At 34.3% G+C, this 23,306-nt stretch overlaps 1 protein-coding gene and 1 long non-coding RNA gene across 3 annotated transcripts; one reads left to right on the forward strand and one right to left on the reverse strand.

Annotated features, from left to right (window-relative positions):
• Positions 1 to 372: 372 nt before the first annotated feature.
• LOC116299325 (uncharacterized) lies at positions 373 to 22,799 on the forward strand. 2 transcript variants are annotated; one of them, XM_031707963.2, is made up of 13 exons: positions 373 to 730; positions 6,530 to 6,695; positions 8,327 to 8,507; positions 9,772 to 10,007; positions 12,035 to 12,086; positions 16,387 to 16,595; positions 16,726 to 16,841; positions 17,370 to 17,409; positions 18,020 to 18,047; positions 18,818 to 18,914; positions 19,124 to 19,202; positions 19,290 to 19,347; positions 19,788 to 22,799. In XM_031707963.2, exons 1-13 carry the CDS (start codon positions 726 to 728, stop codon positions 19,817 to 19,819), a joined length of 1,299 nt encoding a protein of 432 aa, XP_031563823.1. In that variant the 5' UTR covers positions 373 to 725; the 3' UTR covers positions 19,820 to 22,799. The 2 variants fall into 2 exon arrangements, with proteins under 2 accessions (XP_031563823.1, XP_031563825.1); XM_031707965.2 differs by having other exon boundaries at positions 19,127 to 19,202.
• On the reverse strand, positions 7,308 to 13,586 carry LOC116299326 (uncharacterized). Its single transcript, XR_004197456.1, has 3 exons — positions 13,408 to 13,586; positions 11,588 to 11,689; positions 7,308 to 9,975 (listed from the first exon to the last, which is right to left on the reverse strand). It is a non-coding gene; the product is annotated as an uncharacterized LOC116299326 (long non-coding RNA).
• Positions 22,800 to 23,306: the final 507 nt, after the last annotated feature.

The raw sequence follows: 23,306 nt of genomic DNA on the forward strand, positions 1-23,306 counted from the left end.
GAGGCTTTTCTGTTCGATATTGTGCAATACGTTAGAGAATAAAACTGCATGTCCTGCAGGTGGTCCTACTTGTTATTATCTTACCTCATTACAAGACCCAATCTGATTGGCTCAAGGAGATCAAGCTATCAATTCCCATAGCAAGTTCTAAGAGCTTCAAGAGGGTAATAATTCTTCTTATTCTCTTTGAGGTTATAGGAAATTTAATAATAATTCGCAAATGTGAATCAATAAGTTGATATTTCGTATAATTAAGTGGACCCATGTTAAGTTTTCGTTTAGAAGTCGGAGCCAATTGAAAGATAGATTCTAAGGACGTTTGACGTAGAGAACTCAGGGAAGACTGAGGTCGAGTCGAGTGTTGTGACGTCAGTGTCAAAGTAATGGCGGCTTCATAGCTGACTAGGTGTGCATATCCGGTAAACCACTCTCACGGAATCAGGACACTTTCACTGTCCAAGAACTGCTCGGAAGTCAACTCAGGGTGTCCTAGTTTCATCAGATGAATAGCTCACTTCCTGTTCTGGAGAAAAAAACGAGCATTCAAAGAAGAAAAGCTGTGTTTTTGAGCGTTCGAGCAAGCAAACTCGTGGTAACAGAGGGTGCGGCAAGCCAATATTATTGCATTTTCTACACATTCTTCTACTGAAAGAGGTCTTCTTCCCCCTTGGAAGGACGCCTGAGATACAATCGAAAGCCTCTAGCGTCACAAAGAACCAAATATCATGAGGTAAGTCCTTTAACGAAGGGGTATTTTCAATCGATTTTAGGCTTAACTAGGGTTTTTGTTGTCTAACGCAAAATGTAATCAAAAACCTCTTTGATAGCTTCATTTTCAGGCCAATCGAATTTTACACAACTACTTTACTACACAGCTACGGTTTCTTTTCATTCTACAGCGGCTTTTGACTACTACTTTAGATATTTTTAGAGTTTCCAAGATGGCAGCATTTGTCGTACATGAAGGAACTCTCTCTCTCAACTACACAAATATCAAACCTTTGAGTTTAATTTTGGTTCTTTTAAAAATCGAAATACAAGTAATTGTTTTTACCAAAAGTAAGGAAGTAAATAGCCTGACTGACTTATTTTATTTATCTATAATTTCAAACAATCTACGTTTATGGGATTATTTCCATGTCTAAAGTTATCTCTTAATTTGTAGAACACGAAATAAGTGATTGAGCGTTGAGTGAATTTTCTAATTTCCTTGTGAATCGCGAAGAATTCGGCTTGAAAAAGTGAAATATTTTGTAGTCATCATCTAAAAATAAATCTTTCTCATGTAGAGAGATTTATTCTCTTTTCCGGGGGCCGTTCCAAGTTAGTATTACTCATTCGAGAATCATTGCTCCGGACAAGAACGGACTCACATTGTTTATAAATATTTCCAAATCCTTGAGTTAATCAAGTTTTGCGACACTACTGGATCTTGGATTACGGAGTGTTTGGTTTTGCTGTTGAATTGTTTTTGTTGGAAATCCTTCCTTTTGACAAGATCAGGCATCCTTCTTTCATATTAGCCAAAATCATCCATGTAGAACATTTCCTTCCAAATACACGTAGCTTGTACTCTGTTGCATAGTTTTTATCTAATCTATATTTCTATATTCTATAACTCTGTCGTTGTTGCTCTATGAAGAGCATTTTTTTTTTATTTTCGGCACATTTTTCGATATAACCATCCATCAAATCATAATAAAAACGTACATATTGCTACAACTATTACTGGGACAAAATTTCCCCCATTGGTTTAAAAGTATTGGAATTCATAATGAGCATATTTTCCTTTGAACATCAAAACCAACATTCACAAAAAAATCTACCTTGCTTATATAGCTTGGGTATATTTTTAGAATATTTCACAAAATATTCCCATCACCTTTGCTTGAAGATTTTACCATCAATAATGCAGTTTTACAGTACATCAAATTTATTTCTTGCTTATCCAATTTGGACTTCTTATTTAGGCTACTTTTATTCGCTTCTAATTATCACCTACAGTGACCTGTACACATAATATTTCAATAGGTTGCACGATTTTGTTACTGAATTTATTAGCCCTATATATAAAGTGTTTTGGTCATTACAAGGGTATTTTGAAGTTCTTGCTGCCACAATCACAGCAGTGTTTTGCAAAAGTAATTTGTCCTGTCAGCTCACACGATCAACTTATTTCAAAATACTTAAACTATATACCTGTTAATGCTTTAACGATATGAAAAGCAAACCTCTTAGTTGAACTGTGGGACTTTATTTATAGTGGTACGACACTGGTATGACATTTACTAACCCAGCTATGGTAATGATGGGACTATTGCTTATAGTTAAGCAGTAAATATTTTCAAGTTTGAAAATTATAAATTAAAATTTCTCCAAAACCCAATTTTCTTATTTTGTTGATTTGTATAAAGTCGTTCCACCACTAATACCTATGCAATGATAATAATTTATTACCTTTACTCTGGTGTATGCAGCTAGTGATTGAGTTTTCCTGTTTATAAAACATTGTCAAAAAAGTTTGCATAATTGATATGAGAATGACATGCATTTCAAATCGCTTTAAAACATTATTCTTTATTGACATCTAGCATTAAATCCTGTCGAGGTCTGTCTTACTTGCGCAATAAACCTTTTAGAGCTTCTTGATGTAGGAGTATTAATTTGCTGTAATTATCTTTACAAAGAGTTCCAATTTATCTTTTTATTATTAGCATCTGTCTCCTATTCGAGGGAATATTTTTGCAGCTTTTAAGTTTGCAAGCTTATCTTGTGTTCTTTACAACTTTGTAAGTAATATAGAGCTATTAATCAACAATTACTCTAAAGATTGCTCCAAAAATAAACTTTAGTTTAGTTTCAAGGTATGTATTCAAATGATTTTCATGTATGCATGTTTGCAAAAGCAAAAAAGTTTATAAATAGATAATTCTATAAATTATTCCTAAAGGAAAATGTGTCTTTTAGCAAAAAATCTAGGTTTAGAATTATAATGTATCAAACATATTGCAAAGATATATGAAGAATAGAGAGTTTTGAAGATCAGGGCTTTGAATTTGGGGTATTTTGTTGCTTCAGTCCTAAGATAAGAGATCTAATCTTGAGTCTTTCTAGGACTTCTAGCAGCATTAGGAGATTGGCCTATTTTACCAATATGTGCTAAATGAAAAAGAATACTCCAAAAAGATATATCATCCCAGTTAGAGATTGTAGAGCTGTAATTACACAAGTCGTAATTCAGAAATTTAAATCAAAACTCCCAGTGTTGCAGTTGATATTCAAAGGTCATGTAACTTTGAGAAGTCAAATGACTATTCGAAAAAGATTAGGATAACCCTGTATCTCATATTTCCTATTAAACTGACGTTGACATGATAGAGTTCAATATGTTTCTCGTCATTCCTCTGCTCTGCTTTTCATTCCTAGCATTCTCATGCATGTGTTTTGTTTCTGTTTCTTAATTCTAAGAAAATAATCAATTGATGTCATTTATAATCAACCTTTTTACTAAATTATAATCACCACCAATACTATTAGTAGTTTATTTTGATGTTATTAATCATTTTAGAGATATAAGATTATATTTAGAGAGTGTGTATGTGTATTTCAGTTTTGGGATCTTTTGTGAGTGACGTCATCAAGAGGTCAAAGTGTAGTCTATTTGTTTACACCAATCTAAAAATCCACAATTCTTTAGAAAGTTTTGATAATTGCAATTTTATTCTCTGATTTTTAAAGATTATCTTACTTACAAATCTTCTAAGATTGTAAGATTGCTTCTTGAATGCTTAGCAACAGGGTCCTAGCAACAGTTTTGATTGTTAAGACATTACTTATTAGCTGTAGTATAATTCTTAATTTATATGTATATACAGTGTGTGTGTATATACAGTGTGTGTGTATTTGTTTTTCCACTGTGTGATATTTTTGGAAATCAGTTGATTGACATGTTAGAAAATGATAGTGAAGGTTATCAGGATTGAATTATTTATAGAGTATGATTAGAGTAGTAACTGCTAATTTCTGATTAAGAGATTTACCATTGAGTAAATTTCGCTCTTGAAAACTAATGAGGACTTTAGAGTTCTGTATAAAACTCCTGTCAAGAGGTCAGCTATGAAGCTAAAAGTGGCCATCAGCAATACACTGTATAAACTGAAATATCCCTAGTCATATAGATTATTCACAAAGCTATAAAGAAAAAATAGAAATCATGAAGTGTGATTCTTCTATGCTACTTTTATTGTCGTACCATCTTTGTATTCCTGACTTGTCTTTTCTGAAAGCATTGAAAACATCACACATGTATGACTGCAGAGATTAAAGAGACTAAAGAGATTATTATTGTTATTCTATTACACTGTGTTTACATATAACTTTTGTCATATTTCTTGATTCTCTTTCTTGCACTACTGGTTCATGTTGGTCTAGAGGGTAACTACACACCATATACTTAAGGCTTGACAAACATCAGATCATATTGCTTCCAAGCTAAATGTCTCAGGAAAAGAATAACATAAAGAACAAAAAGGATTTGTCAGTAATGGCTCTTATAAGATGCGCATCTACATTACATTCATTTCAAAAATGCTTAGTTTAGAAAAATTTATATCTTCGTAGTTTAAGGGCAATTTTGACAAAACTCTGCAGTGCCAATGCAATTGCTAATGTGACAAATTTGTATAGGAAATCGCACAATCTCGAGTACAATTCCAAATTTATAGGTACAGGTAGTGTTTTGACATTTTTCAAAATTGGACAAGGCTTTAGTGAGTTAAATTTGAGATCTTACAAAACATGATCACAAGTATCTATGAATTCAGATTTGTACAAAAAGATTGCACAATGTTTTGTTTATAATACACTCAACAACATTGAGCAACTTAATTGGGACTCTACAGAGTACAATTTGGGATTTAATTGTACTCCTTTTGTCCAATCAGAATTGAGTAATTTTGTTGAGTGTATTATGAGAAAATAAGCTCCTTTTTCGGGTGAATCAAATATATAGTAATGTCATGCTAGCATCCAATTGAGATAACATTGATATGAAAAGCATTCAACCAAAAAATTGTGTGACCTGCTTATAATAGCCATTTTTAGATAAACTTCAACTATTACACAATTGAAGCACAAGTTTATTACATTAGCATATCATAAACTACTAAGCTGGCCTGAATCTGAACTTGACTTTTCCAAAACAAGAGGTTTTTTCAGCTGTCTGTTTTCCAGTTCTTATCAATTTTACATGTAATTTTTGTTGTTTTGTCTAGACCAAAGAGAACCCACATGTTCTATTTAATTGGACTAAACACATGTAATTACATCTTGTTGTTCACTGGCCTGAAGGCATTCATTATGTAGGAGAGTTGGGAGCTTTGTTGATCACTGTCTAAAATTGCCCAAAGGCATCTATATTATGTCATCTATCCCGGGGGTAGGAGGGTAGGGAGTTTTGTTGATCACTGTCTAAAATTGCCCAAAGGCATCTATATTATGTCATCTATCCCGGGGGTAGGAGGGTAGGGAGTTTTGTTGATCACTGTCTAAAATTGCCCAAAGGCATCTATATTATGTCATCTATCCCGGGGGTAAGAGGGTAGGGAGTTTTGTTGATCACTGTCTAAAATTGCCCAAAGGCATCTATATTATGTCATCTATCCCGGGGGTAGGAGGGTAGGGAGTTTTGTTGATCACTGTCTAAAATTGCCCAAAGGCATCTATATTATGTCATCTATCCCGGGGGTAGGAGAGTTGGGAGTTTTGATGATCAGTGTATAAAATTGCCTGAAGGCATCCATATATCATGTCATCTATCCCGGGGGTAGGAGGGTAGGGAGTTTTGTTGATCACTGTCTAAAATTGCCTGAAGGCATCTATATTATGTCATCTATCCCGGGGGTAGGAGGGTTGGGAGTTTTGTTGATCACTGTCTAAAATTGCCCAAAGGCATCTATATTATGTCATCTATCCCGGGGGTAGGAGAGTTGGGAGTTTTGTTGATCACTGTATAAAATTTCCTGAAGGCATCTATATTATGTCATCTGTACTGGGGGTAGGAGGGTAGGGAGCTTTTTTGATCACTGTCTAAAATTGCCTGAAGGCATCTATATTATGTCATCTATCCCGGGGGTAGGAGGGTTGGGAGTTTTGTTGATCAATGTCTAAAATTTCCTGAAGGCATCTATATTATGTCATCTGTACTGGGGGTAGGAGGGTAGGGAGCTTTGTTGATCACTGTCTAAAATTGCCTGAAGGCATCTATATTATGTCATCTATCCCGGGGGTAGGAGGGTTGGGAGTTTTGTTGATCACTGTCTAAAATTGCCTGAAGGCATCTATATTATGTCATCTATCCCGGGGGTAGGAGGGTAGGGAGCTTTTTTGATCCTGAATAGACCTATCCCTAATTTGCTTGAGTGACCACAAAACAATGGTTCCAAACCGAGGTTAGACTTGGATGTTGGACTTGGATGTGTTAATGCATTTACTACTTTTAAGTTTTAATAAACGATCTTTTTTGTTGTAGTGAACACAGTGTAGCCCAAGCAAGGGCTTCTGTAATGCTGTATGACAATGAAAAAAAACAATGGCAACCATCTGGGGGATCACAGGGATTATCAAGAGTAAACGTATACCACCACCCAGTCAATAATACATTTAGAATAGTTGGACGAAAAGTTAACGACCATGCTGTAAGTGATTAGCAATTAGTCCTTGAGCCTAAGGAAAAAGGTTGTTTTAGTCAAATCCAACTAGTACATCAAATATATATTTTACAATAACTTACAAATTTCTCGCACGATGATTGGCTTTTTTTATCATCAATAAGAGGGCAGACAGATAAAGCTGACGTCAACAAGCACGTGCTCTTTCCATTTGTTTGTTTTGATTGCTAAAAATGAGAAGTTTTTATCGTTTTTGTTATCGTAAAAAACAAATAGACATCAGTTTTTTGTGTCTGTCTTCTTATTGACAATAAATTTCGATATGCCTTGTGGATCCATGCTACTTTGACAATTTAATGACGCAATTTATCGTCAATAGAGCGGATGCAATTAAACTGTGAAATAAAAATAAAGTAAATACTGACAATATCTATTTAGTGACTAATAGTCACTATTGCTCAACCAGAACATTGATTAAACAAAAGATTTGTCTTTGTGTGATGTATGTTCTGGTTGAGTGCTAGCAGCTATTAGTCACTAAATAGATACTATTTGTCAGTATTTAGTTTGTTTTTATTTCACGGTTTAATTGCATCCGCTCTAAGAGGACAGACACATAAGAAACAAGATGCAAACAAGTTTTGAATTAAAGTTAAATTATTTAATGTTTTGGTTTTCAAAGCTGGTACTTCTTGCTTAGTATATACATATAAGTTCTTGGCTAGTATAGTAGTAGCTCATCCAATCAGAAGTAGTCGCTCATCCAATCAGAACGCAGCATTGATGATAGACTACTAGTTGGATTTGACTAACACTGTCTTGTTAATAGATTTCTAGTGTAATGTACTGTATTTCCATTTCAGACCACTGTCATTTCTAGAGTATTATTTCTTTGTTTAAACGGTTGCACATAAGAAGACACATGAATATGGATACAACTCAAACAAACCATCTTTTTCTTAAGAGAATGACATGTGGTCTGAAATGGGAAAATATTATGCTAATGGTGTGTTGTATGCTGTTGAATAAGTGAAATTATGTGTAATATTGAATGGATAAATGGATAGTTGAAAATAAAATATGAACATGTGAACATTAAAAAAATTAATAGAGGTTATCAGTCGGCTAAGCATCTGATACGGCTGTGTATTTTTACGAGTCATGGAGCATACAAGTGTATACAAGAGTAATAAAAATGCAAAGCTTTGTCAGACGCTTAGCCGACTGATAAGTTGTTTATCATTTATTCTGCAAAGAAGTGCTCAAACTCTGTCTAAACCCTATCGTAACCAGCGCGAGCAGATGAGAAGTGCTGATACGGCCTCATATAAGGCATGGTCTTTTTCCGTATCACGCATGTTCTTTGCAGAATTAAATGATAAAGAATGATAAACAATGGATAAAGGAAATAATGGCACACATTAGAAAAGTATTGATTAAATTAAGATTGGAAGAGGTAATGAAATGAGTAGACTGACAAAGGGAATGAATTGATGAATGAATGAATGAGTGGAATTATTGTTGTGCGTGAATCAAAAGAATGAATGAAGAAAACATTGAAAAAGAGTGGGAATGAAAATGTGGAAGGAAGCTATTCTTACTTCTAACAACTTCTTTTAAATTGAAGCATTAATTTTGGGAGTTCTTCTTTTGCAAAGGTGGTCATAAACTGTGCTTTGGCTCGTGGTCTAAAGTACAATGAAGCTACTCCAACCTTCCACCAATGGCGTGATCAACGGCAAGTTTATGGGTTAAATTTCCAAAGCCGAGATGATGCCGAGATGTTTGGACAAGCTGTACGAGAAGCTCTAGTATCACTTAAAGAAGCAACCAGTGCAGGTTAGAACTTTTGACAATTCTAGTGACGTTACCGGTCTTTTTAAACACGAATAGTTCATCTATGATGAAATGCATTGCATGGGCATATCTGGGATTCACAAAATTATGAAGATCTATGCACCATTTTAGCGAGCCTAAGCTAGAAAGGGGGATGCACAGGCACCCTACAACCTCACCCTGTATCTGCAATAATAATAATTGCTTTGGTTTTCCAAAGCTATGCGATGGACAACACTGCTGAAACAAACCCAAAACAAAATATGAATTTCATAAAACTTTATCAGGGCCGTAACCAGGGGGGAGCACAGGGAGCACGTACAATCCCCCCATAAGAGCTTAAGGTCTGCTCATCTATCTCCTTTTACTTTAAAATTGCATGTAAATGTTTTTTGATTAAATGAAGACCACTTTCCATCTGCATATTGTAGCATTTTTAAGAATCACTCATCCATTATTCCCTTGTTTTTTATTTTGTTCTGTTTTTTTTTTGTTTTTTTTTCCCGGTTCTGCAAATCATGCCTGTGCACCTCCCCTGCAAGACCCCTAGTTACTCCACTGTTTACGTATTGACCAGTTTTGAGTTCCAAATTACCACTAAGCTCCTTGATTGACTCATTTACTCAGGGTTAGCCTCAAATCAGCACCCAAGCATTCACAAATACCATTGTCAAAGTAAAGAATGCACAACAATGCACAACTTCAATATACTAATGCTTTAAAATTCCACGGACCTTCACTGGAACGCATGAATTTTCTCCACAAAATTGAGGCTAATTCTGAGCAACAGAGATCTCCAAACTGGAGTATCAATACCTCGAACGGATATTTTGAAGGGCTAAAAATAATGGCCGGTTATTGGACAATAGCCGTCTACAAATTGGAACTTGGTTAATCAAATCTTTGCCATGCTGGTCATTTTGAGCAATATCTTTGAGCCAGAAATAAAGTATAACCAAGTTAAAGCTAGTGGACTCACCAGCTCTTGTTTTTAGCCCTGATATAAATTTGATTAACAAAAACAGCAGATATCGGAGTTACCCGTACGCTCTATTGTATTCAAACAGTTGTTTCAAGTCAAGCCTTTTTTTTGTCAATACAATAAATGTATACACACTGACCCAAATGAAACTATAGTTTGAAGGCAACAGCATGGTATCTGGACAAATTGGATTAAATGTATTGGGACCCCAGTTGTGGGTATCTAGGTCACAGGAGCACAAAATTGTTCTAATACTAAACAGAAAATGTCTGATCTCTTATATAGCTTCGGCAGCAGCACCACAATCATACCAGTACTACCAGGACTCAGTAAGTAATGGACCAGCTGGAGGGCAGGAAGACATGGCAGCTCATATTCGCCAACGACAAGCTGCTGATTATGATTCTCATGATAACTATTCAAGAAGTCGAGTGGCAACAGGTGGTGCACAAGACAGACCGTTCAGACCACAGTACGATACACAGGGATCTGGAGGTGGATCAGAAACAGAAAGCCCCAGCGTAAGTTTTTAAAAACTAAGATTTTAAATTGTTGTGGGGGTAGTGATGCACAGTTATGACAGACAGACAATCAGAACAGACACAAGAGACAGACAGTCAGAACGAGAACAGTAAGACAGACAAGGAAACTGACAGACAGACAGACAATTATTAGAACAAGTGCAAGAGACAGACGGACACAAGCTGGTTGATGCAAGCACAAAAGTAGGCAGATAGACATAAATACTGACAGACAGGTACATGAGACAAACTGTCAGACAGGCAAACGGACAGACAGACAGACACAGACATACACAGAAAGATAGATCTTGGCAGAGAGAAAATAAATTTCAGGACAGACACAATGACAAACAGACAGACAGACACAAACAGACAGACACAAACAGACAGACAGACACAGACAGACAGAAACAAACAGACAGACAGACACAAACAGACAGACAGACACAGACAGACAGAAACAAACAGACAGACAAACACAGACAGACAGACACAAACAGACAGACACAAACAGACAGACACAGACAGACAGACATGGACAGACAGACAGAAAGACAGACAAACATAAAGGTAGATTGACAGACAGAAAAAAACCTAAACAGACACACACATGTGATAAACTGACAGACAGACATACACAAACAGAAAGGTAAATTGACTAAAGCCAGATAGTTAGACAGACAGACAAAGGCTATTGAATATAGAGGTACATGTACAACACCCCAGGCCCGTTCTCAGCAGGACACATTTCTAGATTCATCCAAATGACCCACATGCTTATTCAAGCCATCATTATTTAGTTTTAACCACGTTTTTTCTTATCATCCGGACTCCTTCCTGTGTATACAATAATCACTTTCCCACACCCATATATTACTCACATTCCTTATAAATCACTTCCATCTATTATATATCGTTATAAGACATCACAGACAAACACACTGACATTCCTTTTCCTCTGTTTTGTGTAAATAACACAATTTTATCATGATAGCCAAATATATAATTTGGCTATATAATATATATATATATATATATATATATTATTTCAAACAATATTAAATTTCTTTGTTAGTTTATTTACCATCAATCTGTTTTTATTTGGATTCAATCATTCATAGCTGCTATTAGTGTTGTGACTATTGTGTGAGGTGCTCTGGAATCCCCAGAATGTGCTCTCTGAAGGTTATGGATGACAACTCCTTCACAATGATTACACCAAGTTAATTGTTCACCCTGACATTATCACCCCTTAGTCAGCTCACTTTCCCTTTTCACAGATGTTTTCTAGTTCCTTCTTTACCTTCATTAACTTAAGAATAATTTTTAGTTAATCATTGTCTCTCAACCATGGCTACTTTTACCTCAACACAGACTTTTATGGTAGGAAAATGCTTAAAAAAGATTTAGATATTTAACGACTGGAATTGAATCTTCTTAAGGACATTAGTAGTTCAATTTTGAACTCCCATCTTGATAGCCATGTGGAAATGTAAGATTGATAAGGAGATCTTGTTGAGAGATGTACTACATATTTTGAAGAATTTCAAGTAGCTTTAATCTTTAGGGGGGTTGATTACCATAATCTTTTCCTCCTGGAAGAATCCTGAGCCCTGTAAAATAACAGTCTTGCTTTGAGCTCATAGGTAAATTTTAAAGTAAAACACAAGCGGTAATAATTCCTGAAAAATAATTTTAAAGAATTAGATTAGAGAGTGTTTAGTGTATCATAATATCAAGTGAAAAGAATGGTTTCTTCAGGCAATGAATGACTAAGTTTTAAGTACATGTTGTTTTGCTTCAACTTTATCATGTTTTTAACTTATTTGATTTCCGTATCCATTTATGCGTTCAATCTTTTTGACTTTATTATTCCATTATTTCATTATTATGTTAAATGTTTAGAAATATTGTCCCAAAGTAATGTTTTTTCCCCTCAAAATTTTAGTACGAGTGCCAGATATATTTCTTAATGGATTTCCTAATTGAACGATTAATCCTGTTAAAAATGTTTTCTTATTCTACAGTCAAGTCAGTTGTCCGTAGCATCGTCGGTTGGACCTACTTCTCCTATCCAATGTAAGTAATCAAAGGCTTGTGTATTATAAATAATTTATTCACTAGATATTGAAGCTGATTTATCATAGATAAACAAATACTGCATAGAGTAAGAACATGAAACATGTTCAATCGTTATTACTATAAACAATTACTACATGAAGTTTCTAATCTTGTTCACTACACATGTATTGCTCAGATATTTTCTACCTTCTTTGAAATTCACAATTCCATAACGTGTCTAATTGATGGTAAATATAGTAATATATTTTATGGGCTTATTGTTTATACTCTATTGATTATAAGAATGAAATATTAAGGGCAAGTTAAATTATATATTTTATACTTAAAAAAAAGTAATATTCCATTTTACAGTTCCATTCAGTGACCAGGAATAATAGTTTCATGTTGAGGGTGGAGTTAGCGTGCATAGAAAAACTATAGTTTATCATGCACGGCAACTCCAGCGGCAGCTTGGAACTATGATTCATGGTCACTGAATGGAACTGTAAAACGTAGTATTGGCCACATCAGTGTTTAGTATAATTATTTTCATATCTCTTTCCATAAGCATAAGACCTTTATAATTTTTCACAACAATTTTAACATGAACCTAGGTTTAGTATTCAAACTCATTATTCCTATACCTATTACTCTTAATTAAAGTGATGAAATATTATCTTCTCCTTGCTATTATAAAGGAAGTTAATTAATTGTCCAAAGAAGATTTTACATTTTGATCAAAAAATTGGAATTGTTTATAATAATAATCTTATCTCTAGCTACATTTATAGACTCCTTTTATCGATTCCCAAATTAAAGCAGCTCAATTCAGAGGACAAAACAATGAATATCGATTTCAAGGAGAGTAGAGTTCTTTTGTTTTGTCTTCCAAGTTGAGCTTAATTGGAAATATCCTGCAAGAGGTAGACCTATAGTTAACTGAACCTTCATTATAATAGTGCTTCCATTTAACCTGTAATATACAAGTATACGACCCCAAAATGTTGGTAGGTTGTTGCCACACACCACCGGCCAACAGCACACACTTAACCTACAGATATCCTACCCACAACCTGTCATGACCCTACCTGTATCTGATAGATACTGATTGTTTATTGTTTTCTTTGTTTTCATATTAGACATTGACTATCATATATTGTTTCACAGGTTAAATATAATACAATAGTATTATTCTTAGACAGACTAGTATTTTTTGTACATTAGAGTGTACAAACGATTTTACAGATTTTGCTCAACCTGTGAAACAAAAATTACTGGCTAGCGTGCAGTAGTCAAAAAGACACAAAATAAAACAATGGTAATAACTAGCCTCTCTTACCTTACTATTTCATGGATTAAGTCATTTAACCACTGTTAAAAATTTTGGCACCTTGAACTTAAAACAGACATTCCTGATTTTTAATCTTAATTCCAATATATCAAGTCCTAGTAGTATTGAAATGTTATGCCAGTTGAAATAATGAATCAGCTTTGAACTAAAAATGAAACCTCTAAAGTAAGGAAATAGCTGTGGTAGTGAAACAATATCCTCCTTTGAGATTTTTATTATTGTAGACTGATATGTCACGATTATTTATGCTAATACCAACTACCACACATCCAATCACGATACCTTTTACGACAGCTTATACTTTCTTTTTAAAACATTGAAACTAAGGCTTAAAACACATCTAGAGGACCAAAAGATTGTTTGATCTTTTTTTGTTAAAAACAAGATTTTATTATGAGTTTGGGACGACGAAACACATTTTCTACCTTTGTCAGCCCTGTTTCGGCTAAACACAATTGGAATCGGTCTCTGAGACATTATCCAAAGTTCAAAGAGCAGTGCCCATATTGTGGAATGGACTACAGCAGACTGAGTAAGAATAATCAAATATCTCCCTCATAATTTCCATAATTATTTTGGTTTGAGTTTTCCTGTTTTGCAATGCACGGAAATATAATTCTCCTGTTTTGAATTTGCCCATTAATTTTGTACATCACTGATTTATATTTTGAATAATTCCTTTTGATTTCCTGAAAAATGATTATTTTTTCTTTATTTTTTTCCTTAAGAAATTTCAGGCTTTTTTTCAATTTTCACTATAAGAATTATTCTAGATTTTAGTACTATCTTTTATTGCAGTTTTGTTCTTGTGCTCCTGTTTTAAAATCTAAAGCAGCACTATTTTATAGTGAATTAATTTGTCCTTCTTAAATAAATTTCCATGTAAATGTGAATTAAGCTAATATAACTAATTCTTCTTTCGTTGGTGCTAGTGTGGTTTAGACCAGATGTTTCACTTTACTGTAGACAACTGTTGAATCACATTCTCTTCCAAATATTTCTCTGAATATCTACCAGTGAAGGATCCAGTTCTACATGTGTTTCTAGATATAAAATAAGTTCCATTTCTAAATGATAATTTTGATTTCAATTCTTAGTCTTTTTACTCCTAATTTTTACTTTTTATGAATAATTTTTTTCTGTGATTGGGATCGTAAACTATTTTGTGTTCTGCTGTGGTTTCATATCATTACTGGTATCGATCTCTGTTTATGGTTGAAATATTCCTAAGAAGAGCACAATTGATGGCTATCATCCAACAAATATATATTTTTTGAAAGTATAACGTCAATATTATGTTATATCATTGTGTGGTTCCAAAAATTATCCATACCCCCTCACGGAGGAATTTTCTTAAGACACTCCCTACCCCCGGAAATTCCAACTTTCTTCCATACAAACTCTGTAATTTTTGTTCTTTCTCTGACCCCCCCCAACCCTTCGGTAATTCCAAATCCTCTTTAGGGTGGGTATGGATAATTTCTGGAACTACACAATATGATATCACACAGAAATGCAATAGTATTATAATATAATACTGTGACAAGAGTGTTTCTCATTTCCATGTTTGCCATCTTATAAAAGTAGGCTGTTTACTTCTATACTTTTATTTGTCATATAATTAGCACCTTGATAAGCCTAATTTCGTCTTGGTGCAATGTCTATCCATTTCAGACCACGTCATTCCCTAGAGAATAATATTATTTGTTTAACTTGTATCCGTGCGAATAAGTGGTGGTAAAGTGTAAGCTGAAAGTATTTTATAATTATAATAACACTGTTAGTAGCAGTACTATCAATGAAAACGACAATGACCATAGTTTATTTGCACCTGCATTAATTCGTGTTAAGATAAAGTGTTTCCGCAAAGCTCTACATAGTGCTTTCAGAATAAGAAAGTGGACGGCCAAACTCTGCCCATCGCTTCAAAGTTACCGTTGCCTACTTTTTCTTTTTCATGAAAAAACTTCTTTTCCTCGTATTGGATTCCAGCCAGCTACTTCAGACTTATGTATGACCACCTACTTCAAAACATTCTGAAAGCCCTTTCTACAACACACTTGAATGGATTTTTATTGATAATTATAAATCATTATTAATTATGATCATGTCGACCTAAAACCCAGGTTAAACTAACCCCTTAAATTTAAAGTGTGATGTAGCCAATACACTCAAAAACATTGTTGTTTTTTCACAAGATATTAAAACCGAGGCAAGAATGAAATAAATATGCTTTATAAAATAATTGGGATACTACGCGCGCTGTGATTGGTCGAAAACCATGTTTGATGAGGGTATCAAAACACGCTATTGTCATTTTAGCGCGCATGAGTATTGCAACTGTCAGATTTTAATCTATCGCGCGCACTCATTGGTCAGTTTGAATAAGACGGCAGGTAGGGAGAATTTACTTGAATTTGCTTTTTTCGATCTTTTCGCGAGTTTGTTATTTCATAAAACAAATCCTACACTCCTCTCGTGTTCTCTCAACATCCTGCGTGTTTTGATCAGACTATCAAACACGGAAAACTGTTTTTGATCTGTTAAATAAATACTGTACCACATATATACAGCAAATCAAAAAGACTTCGTGAGGGGTTGAAAACGTTTAATCATCAAAGCTAAGACTGAAGGGTGTTTTGGGTAAACAGTTAATGAGGCTAATATTATGCATATTGCAGTTTTGCAGCCCTATAACATTGATTCAAGCTACCAAACAAAGTAGTTTGTCAATCTTAATGCAGGTGTCTGTATGCAAGCATGATCCAAATGCCCAGGATATAGACTACCCAGAATACCCCCCAGTCTAAGCTTCGATGATTAAACTTTTTCAACCGACATTTTTTTAAAATTAGGTTTAAACTAAAAATCATTCCTTCCAATAGAACCCACATTTTAACTATATGTGTATGATAATTGTATCTTTTAAATACCTTGGCTAAATCAGTGTTCTTTGTTTGCATGTAGCTGCAGCACCACCAGCTCCAACACCACCCCCAGCTCCTCCAGCACCATCAGGTCCTGCTGCTCCTCGGCCTCCTCAGCCTCCTCCAGTTCCTGGTATCGGTGCTCCTGCTCCCCCACCACCACCACCTGCGCCTCCTGCCCCTAGTGCTGGTGGAGGAGGCTCACTGGCTGATCAGATTGCTGCTGCAAAGTTACGGAAATCATCTAAGGTGAGTGAGGTAGTTAAAAATAATTCCTCGGTTTTTTGTATGTATCTTATTTATGATAGTGATGATGGTGATGATGATGATGATAGCAACCATTTTTCTTAACTCTTGTTTTAATATTGTTATTACCCAGGGAGATTCTGGTGATGGTGGAGTGAGAACAGAGAGATCTAATTCTGTGCGTGGAAATAACTCTGGCGTAGGTGGTATGGATATGATGGCTGAAATGCAAAGGAAATTAGCTGCAAGGTAGGGTAAAAAAATCCCCCAGCTTAATCCATAGAAATAAATGGAAAATTCATGCTTATCACAACCGCTCAGAGTTACAATATTTCTGGGTATTATGATAGTTAAATGACAGTGATTTATTAGGGGTCCCAGTGCTGAGCCCTAGAGCAACCTTTTCTTGACTGTCCCATGCAGTTATATTGATACAGTATAATAATGAAATACAATCGTATTACAGTGCAAATCGAAAAACCGTGGGCACCTAGAAATATTTCAAGAATGTTTCTTCACCAATCAGAAGGTATTGGGGGTCCCAGTGCTGAGCCCTGGAGCAAGTTTTACTTCACAATTATTCCAAGAGCTCCACCCTTCCGCCAGTTATATTGATACAATATAATAATAAAATACAACCACTTTAACATGGATAGAAATTTTTACGAATGGTTTTCATAAAGACATAACTGCCCAGACATACCATACACTGAGCATGGCCATGGATCATTTGAGTAATCTAATAACGTTTACTATCGTTTACTATCTTATCTTTAGGCGTGCAAAACAAGATGACAGTCCAAGTACAAATGGACCAGTAAGTTATTACATCAAACAATAAATTCTAGTACAATAATATAGACTTGAATATAAAGTTTTGTGAAAATATTCCTTGATTCAACTGACATGATAGCCGAAGAAATAGTCCCCTTCACATTTTCCTGCACTGTCTTGAAAAGTAGCCTTGCAATGATAGAAATCTTTTTTGATACCTTGAACAATTATTATTATTGACATGTCTCTATCATTGCAAGCTCACTATTGGTCTCGCTTCCATGCAAAGGCACAGCTACCTTTCAAGATGGTGCAAAGAACTGTGAAAGGGACTAATGATTGCTGATAAACTCATGACACTAATGAGGATGAAACAATCTTTTGACCATTGAAACCAAGTTTAACTCTCGGCATGTCTTATCGCCATGGCAGCATCTTCTTCCCAGTTATTTAAGATCGTTAATAATACTCCAGATGTAATTTAAACCCATGACCTCCTTCACAATAGATAAATCTTTTACAGACTGCTTTTATCTCCTGCAGACAATAAGGGAATTCAGGCCCACATAACGTTAGCTACAATTTTTGTGTTTTAACATTCATTCTTCATTATTTGTAATATCTTAAATATATCTTTGATGTCCATTTTACAGGTAAATCAAGAAGAAAAATCCTTTCCTTGTATGTAGTGCTTTTATTTTACCTATTACTTCTATTTTCACATATATATTGTAGCCTCTGTAATTGTATTCCAATATTTTTGTTTCCTTGTATTATAATGTACAATTTTTGGTGAACAGCTCAATGAGACCACCCTGTGTAAAGCTTTAGTCAAAATATTTAACTTCAACTTGTTCAAGATAGAATTATTCAATGTGGTATTAACATTTTCTTCAAATACACTGAAGTTGACAGACAGACAGACAGAACAGACAGACAGACAAAACTTTATTTATACGTGGTAAAAACATCAGTTACATCCTAAATTCAAATAAGTTGAAATTAAAACTGGTTTACATGTTTGCCGTGTGGGAGTCTGATAACGAATAAAATTTGTCAAGTCCTTTTTTAAAATGATTGAGAGACTTTGACTTTCTCAAGTCAACTGACAATCCATTCCATAACACAGAGCCACTGCAGCTGAAGCTACACTTACAGTAGTCAGTTCTAGGTTTAGGGATATTAACCTTGTTGTCGGATTCTCTAAACTGACTGCTCAACTAAGGTGGAATTTTGCTCTGTTTCTTAGCATGTCTTTCCATATTGCTTCTTTCTTTATCAGTACCATTTGAGAAAACACATCAAAGAAGTGTGTTTGTGACTCAAATTAAGAAGCATTACGATAGAAATATGATGTGGTCTTAAGTAGTTAAATGTACACCCAAGGTAATAATTCTCTTTATCAAAAATATTTAGCTGTAAATTAACTTGTTTGTTTTTTAATATTACAGCAGTTCGATCAACAACGCCCAGTAACCCACCATCCTTCTCTAGTAACACAAATAAAGCAAGCTTCCCACCTCCAGTCAAAATGAATAAGTCTGAAAGGTAGGAAACTCAGTACTATCAGTTAGGGGGGTTATCACATATTGAGGGGGATTGAGAGCTATTGCAGGGTGATGAAAGGGGAGGCCCACCCCCTCCTCAGACTCTTCTTCTCTACCAACACCACACTACACTTATCCCAACCCATGACTTTTTGAAATTAAAGAGTAATATGAACATATAATAAACTTTTATATTGAATGTTGTTTTAGCAGCCGATTTAACAGTACAAGCAGCAGTAGTAAAAGTGACTCAAGTATAACAAATGAACAGCTGGAGGAATTCAAATCGGTAAGAGGAATCAAATTTTTACCTTCTTATAGAAAATAAACTGGTTACCTTAACCAATACTAATACTTGCCCTTGTTTGTCTTGTAGGAACTTATAATTGCTTTTAGACAAGAGCTGGAAGCATATAAAGAAGAAATCATTGAGGGTAAGGACCTAGTCTTGTCTTAGCTATCACTTGGTATAAATGGTGGTGAATTGTGTGATGGTCACTAAAATGTCCTAAGATTCCTGTACAAATTTACTGACTTTTGAACAAACTATTTGCTTGGTTTGTTTATCTATTTCTCTAAATAGCAGTATGAAAAGCTTTATCAAATTAGAGAAAGGATATTTTGCTTGCATTTAGTGAACTAAACCATGGTAATATTTGTGATATACAATGTCAGCAAATTGTTGGTGATTGTGTTAGGCATGTATTGACCATTGATCAGCCTGTAACAGAAGGCTGAGTATTGATCAACATCGTGTGTTGGATGGTCATAACATACATGATTACCCCCCCCCCCCTTACATATATATGTCATTAATATATATCATTATCCCATCTTATCTCTCCTAACCATTTTTCCTTTCATTCTATTTCAGCCGTCAGAAACGAAGTCTCAAAAATGATGTAGGCCTTCACATAGTTTACATCAATATCCAAGACCATAACCTATATTGAAATATTGGCAGATTACGAATCATGACAACAATTAAACAACGAGACAACATTGATATTCCAGACTCAATCAAACCTGGAAGATTAAAAAAGACATTTGAAGGGTATTTCATCCCACAATTCTGCAATGTTTTAGGCTTTTCTAACTAGTTTACGGTAGAAAACACTTCAGAGTGATAATTATTGTTTGGTATAATCAAAAATGTTCATTGTCCATGAAAGTTTTATTGGGTTGAAAAATTCAAGTTAAATGAAACATATATACTTGTATACTTGACGCTGTTGATTTTTAATCGAGAAAAGGATATTAAGAAATGTTCTTGCAGTCTTCTCTGGCAGTAAATATTGAAGCTTTAAGAAAGATTCTTTATGATAGAATAAATTGTGACCGTTTTTCTTAAGGAAATTATGGCAATACTTTAATTTTTTTTGTTTTTTGTTTCGTTTTGTTCTTTGTAGTTCTTTAGATCAAAGTAAATAATTTGGTACCTCTCGTACTTTTGACGCAAAAAGAAATCCATTAATAATATCAGTTCAATTTGAAATAGCCAAGTTTGCTCTATGTTGAAATTTCCAGTAAATATCTTCATCAAAAATAACAAGATTCAGCTTTGTTTCTTCTAAATTGTCGAAAACAGAGATTTAAAAAATGGTTATATTCAGCTTGCATACTTTCAATATAACAGATAGAGTAGTGCTCACACTAAATCCGTGAAACAAATACTAATTTTTACCGCTAAATAGTGATAATTAAATAATAGAAAACAAAGGATTCTGTATGAAATAGTACTAATTACTACTATTTAATGTTCACGGTTTTAGTGCGTGCACTCTAACATTGGAAATTTCTTGATTAAATGCAAATGCTAGAGTTTTCATTGTTATGGGATGACATGAATGCTTAAGGAGGCTGGGAATGGTTTTCTTGTGCACAAACTTACATGACTAATGATGATAAATTAGTTATTTGATAATTCAAAAACTGTTCGCTCACATTTTTTATAATTTTTTTGAATTTTTTTCACTTAAAAAGGTTTAAAAAGGTAATTGGTGAAATATAAAAATATTCTGTAATTATGAACTCTTAAAAGTTCTGCATTACAGAATTTCTTTTAGATTTCAATTCATGCCTTGAAATATTTGCATTTTTTATCCCAGTTTTGGAATCGTTAAAACTTCTTGTAAGATGTAAGACCTGATAAATTATTTTGATCAGAAATAATCATTACTCTGGCAAGAAAGTTTTGAAAGAACTTAAAATCTACGAGTAATATAACTAAATAAGTTTTAAGTTTATTTCCAGAGAAAACTGTTGTATTTTAGGCATCTAAATCAAAAAGCAGGAATTTAAAATACTGTTATACTCTAAGTCTGATCAAAAATTGCCAAAATAAGTTCAATGCTTTCAGCAATAATAGAGTAGATGCTTTACAACTCAAAATATAAATAACAATGAATTTTTCATTAAAATAAGCTTGCTATCTTCAAGTTAGATTAATTGTTAGGCCATTTACTGCTATGGTATAAGTGATAATAATTATATATTATTAATAAGTTAGTGTAATCAATGTAGTATTGTTACTGGATCTAAGATTATCGTCATAAGTGATAAGTCATACATTTAGTGCTCTCTACTATACCTGTAGTTTGATTCTGACTCCACTACACAAGAGGTGGGTGTTGAGATTACTCTCCAAAATAGAATATTAAATGCTTATACAGTTTTCACAAAAAAAACTAGAAAACGTATGGCAGGAAGAGAGCAAAGGTCTGTTATGCTAGAATTTAGTAAATAATTTTGTCATCAACTTAAGCTATATTTCACTCAACTATAATTTACAATACCGTTTTGAATATGTTGAGTCTTAAAAGCATAGCATTGCAAGCTAAAACCTTTATTAGCAATAGAGTAAAAAGTTGATTCTTTTCCAATCCAATCTCTGCTACAAGTTATTTACGTCCTAATTTTGTCCATCAGTATTATGCTTTCTAAGCCCAAGTTTGTTTCGCTAAAAATTATAAATTAGACATCAAAGAAGTTTCTCTAAATTGTTCTCATCCTTAAAACAGTTTGTGGTACTAGTCTAATTTGTTCACACACTAAATGGAAAAAAGTGGAAAGGATAAGTTGCATTGCAGTCATCTTGGTACATCTTTTACTTCGCTCAAAAGTGAAAAATCGTCACAAGTCTTCACTTGCAAACAAGGAACTTTCCCCCTTCTGTTATACAGGAAATTCCTAAGCTTTTGTCAACTTCTCTATGTATTGCCCTTGTTTAAAGTGCTGGTCAAAAGGAACAAAGGCATTCAACATGCAACAGCTACTACCATTCCTTTGCCTAGTTTATCTTTTACTAAATCTTCTTTAAACTAACAGTCCAGCTTTTTGTCTGCTGGTTTCAGATAAATGGTTTCATTAAAGACTATTAGTAATAGCAACATCTCATCCTTTCATCTACTTTGTCAGAGCAGAGGGGATGACTGGGTGGGTTGCGTTAGTAAGGAAGATAGGATTGAATGATAATGGCTTGTCATGACCACAAACTGTAGTTTGTTTGGATTACATTGAGCTTCATAGAGTACTAAAGGTGTATGAATATGGTCATAGGTTATTAAATAGAATACTTGGCACAATTGTTTCGCGACTTTAATTTTGGATTGGAAGCATTTTAGCAATAAACTTTAATACTGTTCTTTGATAGTAATATATATTAATCTTTAGTCAAATTACTTACAGTTATATATCATGTAGCTAGTGCATAGTTTACCTTTTACAGTCTCTTCTGGGCTCTTTTGTCCAATCCCTTTTAGGGGGTATGGACAGGGGTGTGATAGTCTATAGAGAGGCTTTACATTGGCTTAATATCTGTGTTATATGCATTTGTGTTTAATGTAATATAGTAATTAGTAATAATAAAACTTATCTGATATGTCAATTGTGTGATATAATATTCTTATATCCATATAATTTCCCATTTCCCAAGGCTGCATTCATAATGTATGGCAAAGGAGGGGGCGGGAAATCTTTAAATGAAAAAAAAATCTCTCGTAGCTCGTAAAAATTTTGCATCCACCCTAATTCTATTTTCAACCCCCCGACCCCCCCCCCCCCCCCCCACCCTTATTTTACTGTTAAAAATTGTTGTGGTTCCCCATAAATTTAACCTGCTCCCCTCTGCCATACATTATGAATGCATCCAAAGGAAGGTACACTTTTTGATGGGCTGGGGAGGGAAGGGTTAGAGGATCTGCATCATTAAAACTTTATTTTAAAATGGTTGTAGCCCTCCCTCTCTCTGACAGTTAGTAAGAAATCCATAACCCTCTTATAAAGTCAACAGGAAACTAGCAATTCGTCAGATTAAAAAGGTTGACCCCTTAAAACTAGTTGTTGATACCACTACTAAGATGTGCTGAAATGTTATTTCACTTCTGTCAATCAA

Source organism: Actinia tenebrosa, unplaced genomic scaffold (assembly GCF_029948245.1).
Source record: "Actinia tenebrosa isolate PJP-AT-01 unplaced genomic scaffold, QUT_ActTen_1.0 PGA_scaffold8__29_contigs__length_14323225, whole genome shotgun sequence".
NCBI lineage: Eukaryota > Metazoa > Cnidaria > Anthozoa > Actiniaria > Actiniidae > Actinia > Actinia tenebrosa.

Excerpts from the sequence above, each read along its gene's own strand:
- LOC116299325 (XM_031707963.2), top strand. Across the intron at positions 18,048-18,817 it reads AGAAGAAAAATCCTTTCCTT|CAGTTCGATCAACAACGCCC; the intron begins GTATGTAGTGCT and ends TTAATATTACAG. Across the intron at positions 19,203-19,289 it reads AGCTGGAGGAATTCAAATCG|GAACTTATAATTGCTTTTAG; the intron begins GTAAGAGGAATC and ends TTTGTCTTGTAG.